General features: G+C 41.3%; 4 protein-coding genes across 8 annotated transcripts in view; 2 read left to right on the top strand and 2 right to left on the bottom strand.

Moving 5' to 3' along the window:
• si:ch73-242m19.1 (uncharacterized) overlaps positions 1–4,797 on the top strand; it is a 28,609-nt gene extending 23,812 nt beyond the window's left edge. The window contains exon 42 of the mRNA XM_063496654.1: positions 4,690–4,797. The gene's annotated coding sequence lies outside the window, so the exon portion shown is untranslated. The remainder of the gene's footprint in view (positions 1–4,689) is intronic.
• Positions 55–6,323, bottom strand: zbtb24 (zinc finger and BTB domain containing 24). Its single transcript, XM_063496658.1, has 7 exons — positions 6,279–6,323; positions 4,386–5,228; positions 3,950–4,117; positions 2,670–2,753; positions 2,498–2,581; positions 2,319–2,400; positions 55–2,204 (listed from the first exon to the last, which is right to left on the bottom strand). Exons 2-7 carry the CDS (start codon positions 5,197–5,199, stop codon positions 1,313–1,315), a joined length of 2,124 nt encoding a protein of 707 aa, XP_063352728.1. The 5' UTR covers positions 5,200–5,228; positions 6,279–6,323; the 3' UTR covers positions 55–1,312.
• ddo (D-aspartate oxidase) lies at positions 5,076–10,057 on the top strand. Of its 4 annotated transcripts, none has more exons than XM_063496660.1 (5): positions 5,076–5,154; positions 8,409–8,596; positions 8,751–8,859; positions 8,953–9,129; positions 9,259–10,057. In XM_063496660.1, exons 2-5 carry the CDS (start codon positions 8,422–8,424, stop codon positions 9,815–9,817), a joined length of 1,020 nt encoding a protein of 339 aa, XP_063352730.1. In that variant the 5' UTR covers positions 5,076–5,154; positions 8,409–8,421; the 3' UTR covers positions 9,818–10,057. The 4 variants fall into 4 exon arrangements, with proteins under 4 accessions (XP_063352730.1, XP_063352731.1, XP_063352729.1 ...); XM_063496661.1 differs by having other exon boundaries at positions 5,086–5,154; positions 8,415–8,596; XM_063496659.1 differs by lacking the exon at positions 5,076–5,154 and adding an exon at positions 6,420–6,665 and having other exon boundaries at positions 8,415–8,596; positions 9,259–10,054.
• A 682-nt stretch (positions 10,058–10,739) lies between these two features.
• Positions 10,740–17,625, bottom strand: part of sash1b (SAM and SH3 domain containing 1b) — a 66,063-nt gene continuing 59,177 nt past the window's right edge. The window contains exons 10-19 of one of the 2 annotated variants that reach the window (XM_063496655.1): positions 17,082–17,214; positions 16,291–16,682; positions 15,618–15,692; positions 15,141–15,284; positions 14,904–15,036; positions 14,496–14,665; positions 14,202–14,408; positions 13,472–13,622; positions 12,798–12,929; positions 10,740–11,558 (exon numbers count right to left, since the gene is read on the bottom strand). In XM_063496655.1, the coding sequence (XP_063352725.1) occupies positions 10,870–11,558; positions 12,798–12,929; positions 13,472–13,622; positions 14,202–14,408; positions 14,496–14,665; positions 14,904–15,036; positions 15,141–15,284; positions 15,618–15,692; positions 16,291–16,682; positions 17,082–17,214 (2,226 nt within the window). In that variant the 3' untranslated portion in view covers positions 10,740–10,869. The remainder of the gene's footprint in view (positions 11,559–12,797; positions 12,930–13,471; positions 13,623–14,201; positions 14,409–14,495; positions 14,666–14,903; positions 15,037–15,140; positions 15,285–15,617; positions 15,693–16,290; positions 16,683–17,081; positions 17,215–17,625) is intronic. The other variant, XM_063496656.1, reaches the window with a different exon arrangement.

Below are 17,625 nucleotides of genomic sequence, written 5' to 3'. Positions count from 1 at the left end.
TAGCATCTGTTGCATAGTAACTGTCTTCTGTTCAGACTGTACATAAAAGGTGGACATAGCCATGTTTATATCAACCATTTGGTTGTGAACAAACCTTTTAAAGACTCGAATTGAGCGTTTTGGAAGTGAGGATCTTGGAAACAGTCATACCTGCAAAAGCTACCCGCTTTATTATCACTAATTTTACAGTAATTAATAAAATGATTAAATACCAATAAATACAAATTCAGGTTTAAGACACTTTTCACTTTTCAAACCTGGAAACTGAAAAATATCACATTTGTTTGTTTGGGAGTTCCTCCATTATGGCTCCTGATATTCCCAGCTGATGTCCTCCAGGGCCTCAAGGGTTTTCACACATGGCCACTAACAACATGTCATTAACTTCAGCATCATTTTGGATGTTTGACAATTGCGCTGATGATGTAGGATCAACTGTCGCTAGTAAAAACAGTGTATTCCCCAGCTGGATGACAAAAGGCTCTTTGTGACTGCTTTTGGCGAGTAACATAGTGCTGCATTCGAATGGAAGTGACAGATTTCTCTACAGACACATGCCAGTAAAAGTGGCGCCCTTTGACACATGATTGCTGCAGCACTGAAGCAAACTTCTACTTTGAAGTCGAACCTTCTTCTTTTCTGGTTTGTGTCTGACTTTATCATGATGTACTATCAGTTGGCCAGTAGCTGGCAAGTATTTGCAGACAGACATGGAAAAACTCCAGAAAACCATGGCAATCTGCTTGCAACCAAAGCAATAACCAGAAGGTTTTTGGTTCAACACCTTTGTGTCTGGGGGCTCTTTGGATCACTCATATCAATCTCAGACACCTGTCGTAATTAGTTAACCAGGTGAGCCCAATTAAAGGAAAACTACTTAAGAAGGATGTTCCACATTATTAATCATGCCACAGTTTTTAAGCAATATGGCAAAAAAAAGGATCTGCTGCAGAAAAGTGTCAAATAGTGCAATGCTTTGGGCAAGGTATGAAAGATATTAGATATTTCATACACAAAAAAGTGTGATCATTGTGCTGTGAAGAAATTTGTGGCACAGATAAAGGCATAATGAGGAAGGTATCTGCCAGACAAATTCATCAAATCCATCAGATTACAGTGGTGTAATGTGTGGAAGGAAACACAACAGTATAAAAAGGTATGCTTATATATTTTTATATAAAAAATTAATTAAAGAAAATGCAAACTTCATCTTTTAATACTGCTACCTTTGACTATGGTCAGTTTTGACGGTCTATAATTGATCTCCACAGTAGCACCATCAGATTTAAGTTCCCGGTGGTCCAAATCACTCTCAGCTCTCCTGTGGCAGTCCGGTGGTGTACAGATAGGACACAGTTCCTGATTGGATCTGAAATGTCTGTCCTTGGATGTGATGGTTGGAGATCTGCTCGCTAGTCTGACTGATGGAGATCGGTTGGCTGCTCTGGCTGCTGATGTGAATAGCCCGGCCTTGTTGTTGTTCCCTACTCACCTGCCCCTCCGAGGGCTCCTGAGCAACAGGCAGCTGCTGGATTGGCTGATGCATCACCTGCAGCTGTTGAATGGGACGCTGTGTTATATGAAAGGGCTGTGTAGGGCCGTGATGGGCCTGCAGCTGCTCCATAGCCTCTTTACTCAAAGTGATAACATGCATCTGCTCAGCCTGGTGCATCATCTGACCCTGCAGCATACTGATAGTGTGGATCTGAGAGGTCTGATCCACCACATCACCCTGAGTGACCAACGCCACATTCTGCACGTGCCCTGATGGCCGGGCGAGGAGGGTGAGTTTAGAGGGGGCTGACTGAGCCATCTCTCCCTCTGTGCTGATGAGGCTGATCTCATGGTCCTGACCCGGGATAAAGTTAATGTGGTCCACATCCTCCGTCACCACCAGCTGGAGCTCCTGTTCAGTGCTGGCAGGCAGCTGGTACTGCTGCAGGTGAAGGATGTTTCGCACCTCTTCCTGCGGGGCTGCTGAGCCATCTTTTGCCACAGTATCTGATGAGGCCTCTCCACCCGCAGCTCTCTCCTTGTTGTGAGATTTGGTGTGTGTTTTCAGATTGTCCAGGCGTGTGAAAGAAAGGCTGCAGAAGGAGCAGGTGAAGGGTTTCTTCCCCGAGTGGGAGACAACATGTCGTCGTCTTGCACTGGGGTCTGAAAAGGACTTCTTGCAGATGTTGCAGTTATAAGGCTTCTCACCTCTGCAAAACCAGATATTGAGGCAGTTATGACCACATGTCTCCTCCTGGGACATATATTATACAGCAGGTAGCAAAAACTGTTAAGTGGAGTGAAAATCAAATATAACAGCTCACCTATGGATTCTGATGTGAGTCTGCAGTGTGCTCTTGGCTGTGAAACATTTTCCACAGATTTCACAAGTGAAAGGCTTCTCACCTGTATAAACATTAACACCATCAGCTGCTGTAGGACACGATTCCAGATATAAAGCAGATATTAATAGCAGAAGAACGACTTGGAGAGCTAATCTTACCTGTATGAGTTCTCACGTGCTTTTTCAGTTGAGCTGCATCCATAAACTTGTGATGACACTGAGCACATTCTGGCAATGATTTACCTTTATTTAAAAATAAAGATTCAATGATTTTACCTTCAGATTGATTGAATACACTGACCAGATCTCTTGCAGTTTTCCCATGTCTTACCTGTGTGAACTCTGTAATGGCTTTTAAGTTGCCTTTTCTGAGTGAAGGTCTTTCCACATTTATCACAGTCAAAGGATTTCTCTTCTAAAGAAGCAAATAAAACGGAGCTCATGAGAGATCAACATCACAATATGCTAGAGCACTTCGGCTTTAGTGCCATTAAGAGAAGGAAGTCATCTCTACAGCCAATATCCATCCAAAACTAGGCAACTCACATCAAATTAAACTAGGTAAATCAAAAGCACAGGCAAGACACAAAGTGTGGGCATTTGATTTTTGGGCACATTTAAAAGGGTTGTATTAAGAAGTAATGGGTAGTAAACTGAAAATCATTCTGGTTTTCCTAGCCAGAGAAACAAAACATCTTAATTCTTCTTAGAACATCTTTTTACCCCTTAGTTGTAAAAAGCTTTTCCCCTACATTGTTTCATTTATGTTAAAGAAGGCATGTATTTACTGGGCCCAAGTGTATCTAATAGAAGTAAAATGGGATCTCATGTGTTATTATCATATAATGAAATACTACAATCTATTTCCCCTATGATTTTTGCATACAGCACAGTTACTGCCACTGTGCATTTTTAGGGGCTAAATATGTTAGCTGTGTTGCTTTGCAATGAAGACAACTCTACAGCGCCGTTTGCATAAGATTTGTTCCTGGTTTACATCCCTTGCACTGAATCCAAAGTATTTTCAAACGGTGGATAACGATCCGTTTCTAGGAATCAAGTCCAGACACTCGAATGTGGTTTGATGGTCTGTTGTCTGTTCTATATCTGCTTGTTGGTGTAGTGTTAATCATTTGGGCTACATCCAGGACTTCAATCTGCACAATGCAGTGAACAGCTTGTCAGACGGTGCTTTAAGGAGTGCCTGATTTGCTTTGGCTTTGCATTCTATTGGTGAAACATAGCCTTTCAATACCGGCTGATTGTGTTCATTTCTTTTTACCTTACAATATAAAGCGCCTTGAGGCGTTATATAGATAAAGTTTAAATGAAGTAGCCAATCAGAAGAAAAAGCTGGTGAGGAGGGTCGTATGCCATCCTGAAAGCTACTCTAGTCGAATTTAAAAAAAATACAGCTGAAACTAAGAATGGTAGGTCTGACGTAATCACTGTAACAACTAACACTTTCTACATTTCTCAAATCAGATTGTAGATCAACTTTGTTGGAAAGATCACTTTCAGGAAATTATGAGGATTCCTGGAAATTACTTGTAAACAAAGTTACTACTTATCAAACATGAGAAACTGAGAAGTCCGTTCATTGGGTCCTACCTTCATGGAGGTTCATGTGCTCTTGCAGGGAGTGTTTGGTGGAAAGCGCTTTGGAGCAGACGGTACAAACAAATGGCTTTTCTCCAGTGTGCATGCGCTGGTGAGCCAGCAGAGTGTGCTTCTGAGTAAAACTCTTCCCGCAAACCGTGCAGTGGAAAGGCTTCTCACCTGGAGTTAAAGAAAGTGGTCCTATTTTTACAGGTGCAGATGTGATTAGTGACTGCTAAACTCTCGTCAGTCGTAGTCATCTGTACTTGCTATGTGTTTTTTTTTTTTTTTTTTTTACAGCACAACATTTGAAAAGTTAAAACATTTATTTTTATTACAGTTGAGGGAATGAAGTCCTTTTTTAAACGATGTCCAAAAACTCTAGAAAAAAGGCCAAATTTGTATTAAACCTCCATTCTGACCGCTCTTTAAATCGGAGTGTAATTACCTGTATGAGTACGCTGGTGAATCTTTAAAAACAGGTGGCTTTTAAAGACTTTTCCACAGTCCTCACATCGGGCCTCAGTGTCAGGGTATTTCCTTTTCCTGCCCCTCTTCCCAGGCTCTTTGTGTCCTGCTGTGTTATTGCCCACTTTGTAGCCCTTATATTTTACCGGTGGGTTGATTTTGCGTTTGCTATGCCGGCTTTGGTGTTCTTCGGGGTCCTCATTTCTAGGCTGAGACTCAGTTTTTGGATTATCTCCTGCCTGTCGGTCCTCTGAGCTCTCACATGGTTCTCTTCTCCCCACCAGCTCTGTCACAGGTGCACCTACATCTTTCCTTGGCCGCCCTCTTTTGCGCTTCACCAGCTCTGCATCCTCAGCTTTGTTTGCTTTAGCATCACTGCCTTTGACCCCTGCTGCAGAGCGAGTTAGGTCAGTGAGCACTTTGACAAGGTCACCGACTTCCATTCGATGAGCTGTGGCCAGGAGCTGCTCTGTGGCGCTTTCCTCAACAAACACCTGAGCGCTGTAGATGAACTCCAGCACTGCAGCAAACATGTTTGGTGTCATACCGTCCAGCCGGTAGATGGACCGATGGATCTGATCTTCTGCTGTGAACATGAAAGAGAAGAACTCACTGCTTGCTGCCAGCAGGGCTTTGTGGGCCTTGAACTGCACATCCTCAACAACAAGAGTGATGTCACACAGCAGGTCACTTTTCCTGAGCTTGTTGAATTTGCTCAGGATGCTCTGTTTATGTGACTCTGAATGAAGGTGAGTCATAAGCGATGAAGGTGGACTTGTTGATTTCTGAGACATCTTTGTCGCAAAAACAACCACATCTGTCCCTGAAATGAATAATGAGAACATATGAAAACAAGATGAGTGTACAGTTAGTTTAGAAGTGTATATGCACTCATCATGGGCATGAAGGTCATGGTAATTTTGGGCTTTTAAAGAAGACATTTATGCCCATTATGATATGATAATATGTAATCTTCTGACCTCAGCAGTATAGAAGTTTGGCTTAAAGTATCAGAGGTACAGTGTGTACAGTGTATATGAACTTTTTCGTATTACCACTGCTATTACTACTTACTCATACATGACCAGTGGAATCTACATTATCCGTTTATCCATTAGTAAATATTCAGTCTGTAAAAATTTAGGACAAATATTAACAACAGTTTCTCAGAAATTTGTCACATTTAGCACACCAGACATGGTTGGACTGTCCAAATAACAGTCTTGTCATGAAAGCATACACTAGGTATTATAGATCTAGAATTACTATTGGAGAGCTGATCAATCTGCAGTGATCAGTCCTGCTAAACTAACAAAAAATAATATTCATATTACAATGAAATATAAATAGATAATATAAACAGAAATATAATTAAAAACTGTCTACAATGTTGAGAATATCGTTGTTTAGTTTATCCCCATGTCTTTGAAATCAGTTCTCACAATGAAACTCTGGATAATATTTATTTTTCCAATACTAAAAGACACAAATGCTAAATAATCCAACTTGTGAAAGGCTGACGGGCTCATTTTTGGGACTTGAATTCATAATGGTAATTACATTCACCTCATGCAGTGACTTACAGGGAATATTTTGCACTGTTCATCACATTCATGCAGAGTTCACTGACATTCAGCTTCAATAATGTTTGCAGACGATTAGTTAGCAAGCAAGCTAATTGTCTCAAAGCAAACAATGCACCGCTGCTGATTTGAAACGGGCCACGAACAGCAGAAAAAGCGAAGAATGCGACCGAAGTAATGATTTCAAAAGAAGTTAACTCTAATCATTTTCGGTCTGGTGACAGGACTTGAGCAGTTGAAAGCGTATAAACCGCGGTTTAATTTGAAGTAGGGAGCTTTTAGGACCTTACCTTCGCTCGCTGGACGGACGGAGAGCGTGAATATGAGCCACCTATCGCGAGATGTGAGGGTCTGACGAGATCCACGCCGAGCTACCGCTGAGGGTCGCACCTTTCCCCGTCGATCAACCGTTTCTCCTCCGTTAATAAAAGTTTATTTGTTGAAGTTGTTAAATAGGTGGGATTGTGGGAAATTATTATATTTTAATAACTCCGTAGGATTTTGCCTTTTAAAATGACTATTAAACTATCATAACTAATGAAATTTGATTCAGGACCTGCACGTCCCCGAGAAAAACAGAGAAACACGGTGTACCGGGACAGCAGACCGGTCTCCTATTCAGAAACCCTCTGGTGACATTTTCAGTGCGGGGGAAGAAGGAGACAGTTTTATTTTAGGTGGGTGGATAATATTGCATTGTCGAGCTTTCGGTGTGTATAAGGCTTATTTATCTGTATAGATTTTCGATTCCTTACAACGCACCGTCAGGTGCTTTATTTCATTAATTGTTGGTCTGCACTCTGGAGAGCCATACAAAGCATACAAGCGGCGCATTCAAGTAATGGCTATATTTAACATCCACACATCTTAGGCATATGTAGTAAGTAATTAAAATTTTATAGCACTTTTATGCTGTATTTGTTGCAGTTTCTACTTTTCTAGTGATCTAGTGATTTATTTTTTTTTTAATATCAATGGGACTTTGTTTTAAAGTGAGCCATACAACTTGTATTTAGTCTAGATTATAGTTCCATACAACTAAGGTCGAGGCTGGTTCTTAGAGGTGATCGTGCATTTGCGGTCGTAGCGCCTAAATTGTGGAATGATTTACCTCTCCACATTAGACAGGCTCCTACCCTCAACCTTTTTAAAATCTTAAAACACATTTCTACTCACTGGCTTTTAATACTGCATGAGTTATTTAGTTATTTGTTATTAGCTATTTGGCATCGATGTTAATTGATATTGCTATTTTGTGTATTATTTTATTGTGTATTTTGTATGTTTGTAAGGCACTTTGGTCAACACCACTGTTGTAATTAAAGTGCTATATAAATAAACAAACAAACAAACAAACAAACAAATAGAAACTTGTAATAAAAAAGAAATGAGCAGTTTTTATTTTGAAATGCGTAACGAAAATAGAATGTATTTCCCAACATGATATCAGCTACATTTCACTAATTTTTAAGGTATTCCTACCTTTCCAAGAAAGCAGGTGGGGAGGGGTTTTTTGTATGATTACTGTTACAACTGTTAGAACTTACAGCTATATATATACTTCCACAATCTGTTAGACGTAGTTGCAGCTACAGCAATTACTAGAATACATATCTATGCATTGTGAAAAAGAAATTGAGGAGAGCCTGTTAACTGGAGTTTGGATGGTGCACCCCCTTCTTTTCGCCCCACATGCCCTCAGTTCCCTCCAGACCCTTCTGGGGAGAACAAAACACTCTTTAGCCATTTCTGTGCCTTTATCCTCAGCCTCCTGTTTCACCCTGACCTGCTGGGCCTGTGCAGAAGGCAGGTCTGCAAGTAGTACTTTAAATGGTGAATTTTGAACTTTTCAGACCCCAGAAAAGCGCACACATACACATGTATCTCTTATGTCATAATGCAGTAATTAAAATATTGCATAATCATAAATATCGTTCACTATTTGGCTGCTCATCTTCAACGGTTTTAGTCATAAAAATTTATCATAATTAGAATCAGTAATTAATCAGTAATACTCCTTAATGCACTCTAAGAAATGTCAGGGTGTTTGAGAGCCTGTGAGAAAGAGAGCTTTTTTTTTTTTTTTTTGTAAGAGCTGCTTTTTCTTTATTTGTAAAAGGCATTGGAGGATTGAGGCACCATGAGTTTTTGAAGTCTACAAATGGAACATGATAGCAAAGTCACTGGAATTAACACTAAATAATGAAATTATATGCACTGCTTTTTCAATGACTGATAATGGACGATTAGAAACACCGACATGTAGACTAAGGTTGGGCTTTGTGTGACTGAACCTTGGACTAGGGTGTCAGTTAAGATGATGTAACATGTTTATACCTGCAAGTTGTTGAGTAACTTTTAAAACGAGAGTCATAACAAAGGTTACTTGGCATTTAGTAAAATTCTTTTTTTCGTTTGAGGTGCAGAGCTGCCATGATGAAAAGCGTCAGGGTTGTGGTTGTTGGAGCTGGCGTGATTGGATTCTCCACTGCTGTGTGCATTGTTGAAGCTCTACCTTTCTGCTCTGTTACTTTGATGGCTGACAAATTCAGCCCGGACACAACTAGTGACGGAGCTGCTGGGATTTTGTTTGCTGCACAATTTCCAGGTAAGAAAACAGGATCTGTCTCAGAGATTTGCACTACAGCTGCACCACATTATGCAATATGATAAAGTAAATATTTTACATGGCAAAATATGCAATGCATATAAAAATAAATATGCAGTGCACATTTGCTTTACATGATGCATTTCTCCATCAGATATTCCCTTGCAAAGACAAAGACGCTGGTTCAAGGACAGCTTTGATCACCTGTTGGCCATTGCTCAGTCTCAATGTGCACCAGAAGCTGGAGTAATGCTGAGCTCTGGGTAGCAATTGATACTTGTATACGATGCTGTAAAAGTTGAGTACTTAGCCCCATCCATTGTCGAACCGCTGATTTTTCTTCTAATTTCTTGCAGCTGGCAGATTTTTAAAGAGGTTCCAGCAGTTAAAACACCATTCTGGTCAGAGTTTGTGATCGGCTTTCGACCCATGACTGATGTTGAACTGAAACGCTTCCCAGATCACAAGTTTGGTCAGGCTTTCACCACCTTAAAATGCGAATGCTCCACCTACCTGCCATGGCTCGAGAAGAGGTTCATCCCCTACATTAAACTTCTTTTACCATGTCATACCATTATATCCACAAGCTTTTAATTACAAATGAAATACTTAAAATAATTTAAAGTTCAAGTCATGTTAACATCATAAATTCTTCTCTAAAGGTTCAGAAAAGCTGGAGGTCAAGTGGAACAGAGGAAAGTCAACAGTCTTCAAGAATTGAGTAACAGCTTTGATATCATTGTCAACTGCTCCGGTCTTGGCTCCAAAATATTGGTGGGAGACACACAAGTTTACCCAGTCAGAGGCCAGGTCCTCAAAGTGGAGGCCCCCTGGGTGCAGCACTTCATTAGAGATGGAGATGGGAAGACGTACATCTACCCCGGCATACGCAGCGTCACTGTAGGCGGGACGAGGCAAGAGGGAGACTGGCGGCTGCAGGTGGACGGCGGTGACACTAAAGGCATCCTGGAGCGCTGCAGTAGGTTGGAGCCGTCACTCAACAAAGCCAAAATTCTTAGCGAGTGGGTCGGCCTGAGGCCCAGCAGGAAGAACCCGAGGGTGGAGAGGGAAGTGGTGCAGCTGCAGGGCCGGCCGGTGCCTGTGGTCCACAACTATGGCCACGGGGGCTGGGGAGTTACCCTCGCCTGGGGTACAGCTCTGGACACACTGGGGCTGGTCAAACAGTCCCTTCATGAAATGGCCCCACAGGCTAAACTGTGAACACATTCTAAATCCCACTTCTACTCAGGGCTACTAACACAACCTTTTTAGAAAAGGACAAAGCTAAGCACAGACAGAACACTTAGTAGATTTAGAGTAGATTTTACATTAAAAAAAAAGTATATATAGAAACATGATTTATGGAAATATAATTATTTAATAATTTAACAGTGGTGGAGTTTTAATTTAACTAATCGTAAATAAGTTTTCAGGATATATACCCCTCATTACATCTTTCTGTAACAGTACTGTAAAAACATCAGATTTAAGAAAAAAAAAAGCATTTACTGCTGTTATTTTTATGCTTATAATACATAAGAACATTTTCTGTATCACTATTTCAGTGGAGATAATGTTTTTGCATTGTCTGGAAACATTCATTTCGTTATCATAAAAGCTGATTGCCTGTTAATAATTTTAGGTTCCTTTCACAGCAGATGTTTTGATTGGGGTGTTCCTAATATAATGAAAAAGGCCTCTGGTCCAGCAACACCAGTGTGACATTGTGTCAATAAACCCTGAAAAAGAAACGGCTTATTGCTTTTCTAGTTTGCGCCCGTACTTTGCCATCTGGGGCAAAATTGTCTGTATAGGCCAGCTGTCATTATTATTATATTCTATATTTATATACAACAACAACAACAACAAAAAACACTCAGTTCATATTAACAGTTTGAAAATGTTCCATTACAGTGAACCCAGAATGAGTAAATTATTCATGAATGCTTTGTGTTGAAAAATGACAACTCTGAGCGAGCGCTGCTGCTTCTGTAACTGTTGGACTCTGCACAGGTCCACTGCAGAGACACAGACCAGATTCAGCTGAATGGAGATCACTGAAACTGTGACCGAGGGGGTCAGTAGCTACATGAATGTGGTTTAACAGCGTAAGTACAGACCTTCACGTTTCCACTTTAGATGCCAGGTTTACACTGTTATATTTTCTTTGAAAACCTGTGGTTACATTTTCAGAATTTCCATTTAGCTGAAAACCAGAAATCAACAGCTGTAAAGTCACACCTTTCTGTACTGCACTTACTGTACAGACCTTGTTAGAAACCGGCTCCACCGCCAGATTTACTTCTTAGTTCTTTTCGTTTCAGCCGACAAGCTTCAGAAGTGGCTGAAACTGAAGCACCCTTCCTCTCTCCTAGAAAGATGTGCTCTCTGTCGGGAATTACTGTCGGTAAGGGCTCTTGCTCTGGGTTTAATAAGGAAGGTGTAGCTACATGGCCGCTGGACCTTTTGGGTGGAGCTGTGGGTGACGGCTCTGGGTGTGCCTGCTGTGTTGCTGTGCTGGTACATGCAGCAGTGCATGATGTCCTACATAAAGCGTGGGAGGATAGACGCATGACTGTCAGTGGTTTTTTTGTGTTCTTTTTGTACAGATTTAAGTCTTTAGGGCGGAGGAGGAGTCTTCTCTTCTGATCTTTGTGGAGAATCGACAGGGAGAAGCAGCGGCGTAGCGGAGTCTGTGCTGCGTTTCTTCTTAGCTCCATGCAGCTGTGGCTCCTAGCAATGGATCTGCTCTGAATACGACCTTTTATGGAGCTCAAACCGCGCTTTGGGAGGTTAGGATGGACATGGGGGAAGCATCTGGGTTTACTGTGGGATGAAGACTTGCTGGACTGGGTGGAGGTGAGGGGCAGGGGGAGGACAGAGTACTCTGGGGACGGGAGGTGGCTGGACTCAAAGCCAGATGAAGATCTGCTGATGGTCGAGCGTGTCTTTTTTCCCCTTCCTGAAATAAACAAGTGGAGTGTGCGCAGATCATACAGCTGCCAGGCAGTTGTGACATGTATCTGGCTTAAACACAACAACAGCAGAGCAGAGAGCCTTGGAAAGTGTCTACTTTGAAATGACACCAAAGAGAACAAAGTCAAAACAAGCAGCTAAATGTGCACTAAAATGAACGATGGGTAAAAGAAAAGCAGCAAGCAGTCAGTTGTGGTAAAGCATGGAGCGATTTATTCCTCACACTCAACCACAACAGAAGCACACTTCAGAAAATGCTGAGACTTCAGGGCCTAAACATGCCACACTTCAATGAGAAGTTGGTTAAACATTTTAAAGTCGCCCTGAGCCCTCTGCATTTTTGTGCATTTACAATGATACAAAATGCCTTATTTTAAACACTTACACTGTTAAGTAAATATTTTAATTCTGCTGCAATATGCAGTCTTCAGGCACGTGATAAAATATTGTGCAACATTAGGTTTTACTGGACTAAAAAAAATATACACACAAACATCAGAATCTTAAAGGAAATACACTTTAAGGTGAAGCTGATCTGACATCGTACTCCAATCACGTGACATTCAGAAAGCACAGCTCTTTGCATTTCGACAGTTTGTAGACTTAAGTCTACAGAGAAAACCACTGTAAGCATGATACAGCTGTGAATAAAGCGAGCACTTACAGCAAAAATGTACTGCCATTAATGAAAAAGTTTGTTTTTTAATATAAGTAGACCTAAAGCTTGTTTAAACACTCATCACACAACAGCCACCACTTTCAGCAAATGCAAAAACCACCACACAAGTCAACACTGCGGATCTATTTGTAGATCTGCAAGCTGCTCTGCACGCAGATTCTTCCAAGGCCTGAAAAATGTCACTGCTCAGTTCAACATCAAGTAAGTAAACTTGCTAGTCCCTTGTTACCTGTCCTCTGTATTATGTTGAGAAGGCAAGTGATGCCAACTTTCAGAAGCACTGAACAGACACAAGTGACTGCAAAACAGTTTGATTCAGTGATGCAGAAACAGAAAAAAGCATGACGATGCTTGAGGAGGGAAAAAAAACAAAAACATGAAGCGCTAGAAGTAAATGCGACGACAGCAGAGTCTTTCCAGAAGAGCATGGAAACGGAATCTGGTGGATTGGAATGCTTGAGCTGGAGAGTCTTTCTAGACAGGGGATGAGGCAGAGGAGGGCTGAAGAAGCGGACAGTGTTCACAGGTGGGTCAGGCTGTCATTACCGTTCTCCAGGTTCTCACTGCTCTCGTAGCAGCCAGAGTCTCGTGGGGAGTCTCCCAAGAGGCCACGCCTGTCCAGCAGCAGCTTCTCCTGCGAGCTTTCAGACTGACCGCTTCGCTCTGGGTCGCTGCTTCCTGCAATGCACAACGCCGCCACCAGGGGCATGACAGTCACTCAAAAGAAAATCGTGGCAAAACTATAGCTGTGACTTCCAGGTCTGAAAATTTAAGTGCTTTATACATGCATTCTTTCCGATGGCCAGCAGGGGGCAACTACTCAGACTTTCTGTTAGAAGAAGAAATGCCCCTCAGTCTCTTTACTTTGTGACCTCAAACAATTTCCTGATGTTATGGTCCCAGTTGCTATTTTCAGGCCATACATGAATTAAATGGTAAAATTTTGCAAATTACAGTGGCTATTTGAGTTAAAAAAGAGGATTATGCAGGATTTGTTCATTTATTCTTGAAAATTTAACTATTAAACCATGAGATGCATCAACAACAGAAAAAATGTCTACAGAAGCTGAAACCAAACTCAGACTGTGCGTCTACTGCAGACACAGTATTTAGATACTGATCTGTACATCGAAACCCTCAAATATTCTCATTTGAAATGTGGCCCTTGGATTGAGGACGTTTCTATGATAGAGCGAGACTTTGTTGTTTGTCTGACCCACCATCATATTCTTGCAGCAGCTCCACAGCGGTGAGCAGCACGGCTCTGTGTTGCGAGTCTGTGATGTTGAGTTCGTCCAGGTCCTCCTCCTCTAGCAACTTAAATGTGTCCAGATCCTCGTAACCGTTAAAAAGAAAGGTGGGGAGGTGCTCCTGTAGAAAGGCGATAATAAAAGGTGCACAAACAGATCCATTAAAATATGTAAGAGGGATGCCATTTGGGCATGCACATCTTGCAAAACAAATCTGAAGTTAGCTTAACTTAAAAATTTCCCAACACAGATGAAAATGAAAAATAATCAATTTAAGCTACAGGTAAAATTTGTAAGTTTGACATTTTAGAAAATACTCCTATTGGCCTGCTGTGAGTAAGGTGAAGCTAAAGACTGAAAGGAGAGGGAAGCATCATACAAAATAAAGGCAAATCTCACTAACATGTTAAAACTCTTAATATAACTATCACTTATATACTTACATATAACTAGTTGCTTTTGCACTTTATTTCCCCATTGATTTAACAAACAGAATGTAACATCTTACTAGTGAGGAGGTGGGGGAATAATACTAGTCTGTACAGATTTGAAGGTGGTTGCTGTTATCCAACTCTCAAAAAGAAAGCAAATAAGTGTACTTCCCCTAAATGTCAAACTGTTCCTTTAAATAGAGCTAAAACCCATCACATGCAAGTATTTTAGTCCCTGCTTTTAATCACAAATGTACGCCTTTCTTTACTTTGAGGTTGATGCGATCAAGCAGTTCCTCCACAGAGGTGGGTTTGGGTTGCCGGGCCTTTCTCCTCCTGCGTGTTTTCTTGGGCTTCACCTCCTCTTCATTCAGAACATCCACGTAAATGAACTTGAAGGTTCCGACTTTACCGTTGAGCATCCCCATCCACGTACCCATCGGAGGCTTACTAATGATATCGATGACGTCTCCGCTCTGCGAATCGAGATAAGCTGAGCTTGAGTTTTTTTGTTTTTCAGTACGAGCTCATATCTAAGTAGTGAGCAATATAACATAGCCTACCTTCAGCTTTAGGGAGTCGGTGTCATAGGGACTTGGAGTGAAGTCTGTGTGAACCAGAGCACGTCCACAAAAGGGTCCACGGTAAGGCAGCTCGTCTTCCTCTCCGTCCTCAGACTTCACACTCTCTCTGTTGCTGTTGGAGGAGTCGGTGGTGCCCACCGTCTGACCACCTGCACGAATCAGAAAAGAAGATGTCACATCAAGACCACAAGTTATCATGGGTCTGTTAGTCTCGTAAAAATATTATAAATGTTCTTCTTTACTCGAGGAGTTAGTTTTTTCTTTTGTTTTTTTTAACCACAGATGAATACAGCAAGACCAGAACATTTAGACTACTTCAAAGGCGATAAACATCAAGTTTAAACAAATACTGAGAGTTATTAGAATATACACGACAAACAGACATACTCATGGAACTCTGTCCGCTGAGCGAACTCCTCAGGCTTTCCACGGACCCTCCTGGCTTCAGTTTGGGCTTCTCCAAAGAGTCCGAGTCTATCTGAGGCGAGTGAGGGCAGCTGGAAGAGCGATCTGGACTTGACTGGAAGATATAAGGAAAAAAAAAAACATTTATTACACTTGCTTAAAAATCCTCACACCCATACTTTACAATGATAACACACATAAATGCTTCTAAAAACATACCTGCTCAGAGAGAGAACTATGGTATCGCTTGGAAATGTGCTTGCGCATCGTCTCTCTCACAGACTTGACTTTTTTACCCAGAGAGATACGAGGTGTTGGTGGAGATTTAACGCCATCTCTCAAATCCCCATCTCCAGTTTTGATCTAATTTACAAGCACAGAGAAGTAAAAAGGATGGAAATAAGTAAATGAGGTTAAAGTTATAATTCATATTTATTTAGATAGCTTTAGGATTCCTTGCACAGCTTATATATTTTAATCAATCTTGTGTACTTCATATTTATACTTCAAAATCTCATATTTACTTTCATATCTGTGTCACAAATTTTTATGGATCTCTCTATTTAATTTCATCGTTTTTGAGTCATTCTTGTTGCACACAGTGAGCTATACAATACTGCGTATATGTATCCTCTACATATTACAGCACTGACAATAAAGTTGACTTTGATTCAGGTCACATTTAGTGCCACATACAGTGTTATCGTTCTCAGGGCTGACTGCATTCACTGAGCGGTTGGTTAGGTCGAATCCTCCAAAGCTAGAAGCTCTCTGTGAAAAAACAAGAGAAAGCAAGAAATGAGATTTTAGAGCACGGTCTGTCTTCTGCTGCAGGTGCAGTTTTTTCCCACCATTTATGCTTTTAAGCCACAAGAATAACAACATAAGACTGACATAGAGAAATGAATACATAAAAAGACAGTGTTATGGAAAATGTACACGTCTATTGGTTTGTTAGTTCCTGGAGTTTCTTATTATTCATTCTTAAATAGACTTCAACTATGTTTACATTTAACCAGGATCAGTGATGGTGTATGGCACCACTGATAGGCACCAGTCTTGTTTAGTTAAGAATTGATCCTGAGTATCTGTACAAATACAAGACAAGAAGATAAGAATGAAAGAGGCTATTATGTACAAACTGTGACATGTTTAGGAATTTAGAACTTTATGTGAGTGTGCCTTTAAGCCAGTCAGACTCTCTTTCAAACTAAAAGGCCAGTTTAAATGGGCAGTTTGTTGTTGCCTCATTGAGACGTTTAAATAATGGTACCAATGGTGCAAACTCACTAACAATGGAGGTGAAAAGATTCGTTAATAAACAACAATCTAGACTGCAGTCTTTATTTAAATGCGCCTGTGTACTCACCCCGTGGTGACTGAGTGGGTTGAGGACCGGGTGACGCAGCGCGCCATCGGTCACCGAGCGTGCAATTTTGGGTTCCTCACTGCAGCCCTCTGTTTCAGAAAAGGAAGAGCCTTCACCTGGCTCCCTCACCTCCCCTGCTATGTCGGTCTCCTGGTGAACAGGGCTACCGCTAGACTTGCTCAAGGTCTGGAAGGTCTTTTGGCTACTGCAGGTGTCCACACTGCTGGATGACGGTGAGGTGGTCAGGCTGTCCGGGTCTCGGTTATAGGAGAGTTGCTCCTGCAGGGTTGAAGCCAGGGAGTCCACTGGACAGACTAAAGGTTTCCTCTGCAAACCTGAATATAAAGAGATGCTGGCATCTCCACAGGAAAGGCCATCTGCATTCAGGCTCTCTGGTGGGTAAAAAGAGAACAGAAGAGAGTTTATTAACAAATCTAATACAATCAGCAACTGCATTTATTAATTATTTGATAATAGCTGCAATTTGTGAGCCATTCATGGTCAATACTAAAAAAAGAAGATTCTGAAGCAGTAGATGCTGTAACAGAGCTTTTCCAATCTGCCAATAAAACTGTATTTGATACTTTTATCTTTGGAAACTTGCCAGATTGTGGTTTTTGAGCATTATTTAAAGCAGGGGAAAAGTAAAAACATGCTATAAATACTATTACAGACCAACAGTCATTGGTCACTAATACTGATAAATTCTCTCAAATGCCACATTCAGCACTGCGGTGTGCCACACTGCTTCCTCTACCACATTAGATACTATCTGAGAGTAGTTTTAGTACCCTCTGCTCCAGGCCTCTTAGACTCATCAATCCTGATCAGCTTCTTCTTCGTTTTCCGGGTTGAGTTAACCAGCTTGTGGAGCCTCCTGAATGTGACAGATTCCTCTTGTTCGTTGTCTGACAGGTCGCAGGGCTGATGGAAAAGAATAGTAAGAACTGTATTAATAGACAACATCTGTAAGGTGAACAACACTTTGGCTCTGAGGCCTAATATTCTCAGTAGGTCAGAAGATATTATGCAACACTTTTGCTTTTTGTATACTACAGTGTGCAAGCTATCTTAATTACTCTCATTTCTAGTAACTCATCGGCGTACTTGCTGTGGATGCTTTGCAACTATTTGTTGTAGAAGCTTGTAGCTTAATATAAATATATGTGGTAGGAAACCACAGTGATGACACTGGGGCCCCATGCAGAGAGCTAACACATACACAGTAGGTCACAGCAGACTAAAAAAAGCCTTCTATGTACGGAAAATTAAATAGCTATCTGCTTGGAAATCACCTTAACCATTATCTGAAAATGTCAGTGGTGCATCTGCAGT

Source organism: Pelmatolapia mariae, linkage group LG16_19 (genome assembly GCF_036321145.2).
Source record: "Pelmatolapia mariae isolate MD_Pm_ZW linkage group LG16_19, Pm_UMD_F_2, whole genome shotgun sequence".
NCBI classification, from domain to species: domain Eukaryota; kingdom Metazoa; phylum Chordata; class Actinopteri; order Cichliformes; family Cichlidae; genus Pelmatolapia; species Pelmatolapia mariae.
This window is presented reverse-complemented; position numbering and strand designations above follow the sequence as displayed.

Excerpts from the sequence above, each read along its gene's own strand:
- zbtb24 (XM_063496658.1), bottom strand. The coding sequence starts at position 5,199 with ATGTCTCAGAAATCAACAAGTCCACCTTCATCGCTTATGACTCACCTT. Across the intron at positions 4,118-4,385 it reads TCACCAGCGTACTCATACAG|GTGAGAAGCCTTTCCACTGC; the intron begins GTAATTACACTC and ends CTTTAACTCCAG. Across the intron at positions 2,754-3,949 it reads GCACATGAACCTCCATGAAG|AAGAGAAATCCTTTGACTGT; the intron begins GTAGGACCCAAT and ends TTGCTTCTTTAG.
- ddo (XM_063496660.1), top strand. The coding sequence starts at position 8,422 with ATGATGAAAAGCGTCAGGGTTGTGGTTGTTGGAGCTGGCGTGATTGGA. Across the intron at positions 8,860-8,952 it reads GGAGTAATGCTGAGCTCTGG|CTGGCAGATTTTTAAAGAGG; the intron begins GTAGCAATTGAT and ends AATTTCTTGCAG. Across the intron at positions 9,130-9,258 it reads CTGCCATGGCTCGAGAAGAG|GTTCAGAAAAGCTGGAGGTC; the intron begins GTTCATCCCCTA and ends TCTTCTCTAAAG.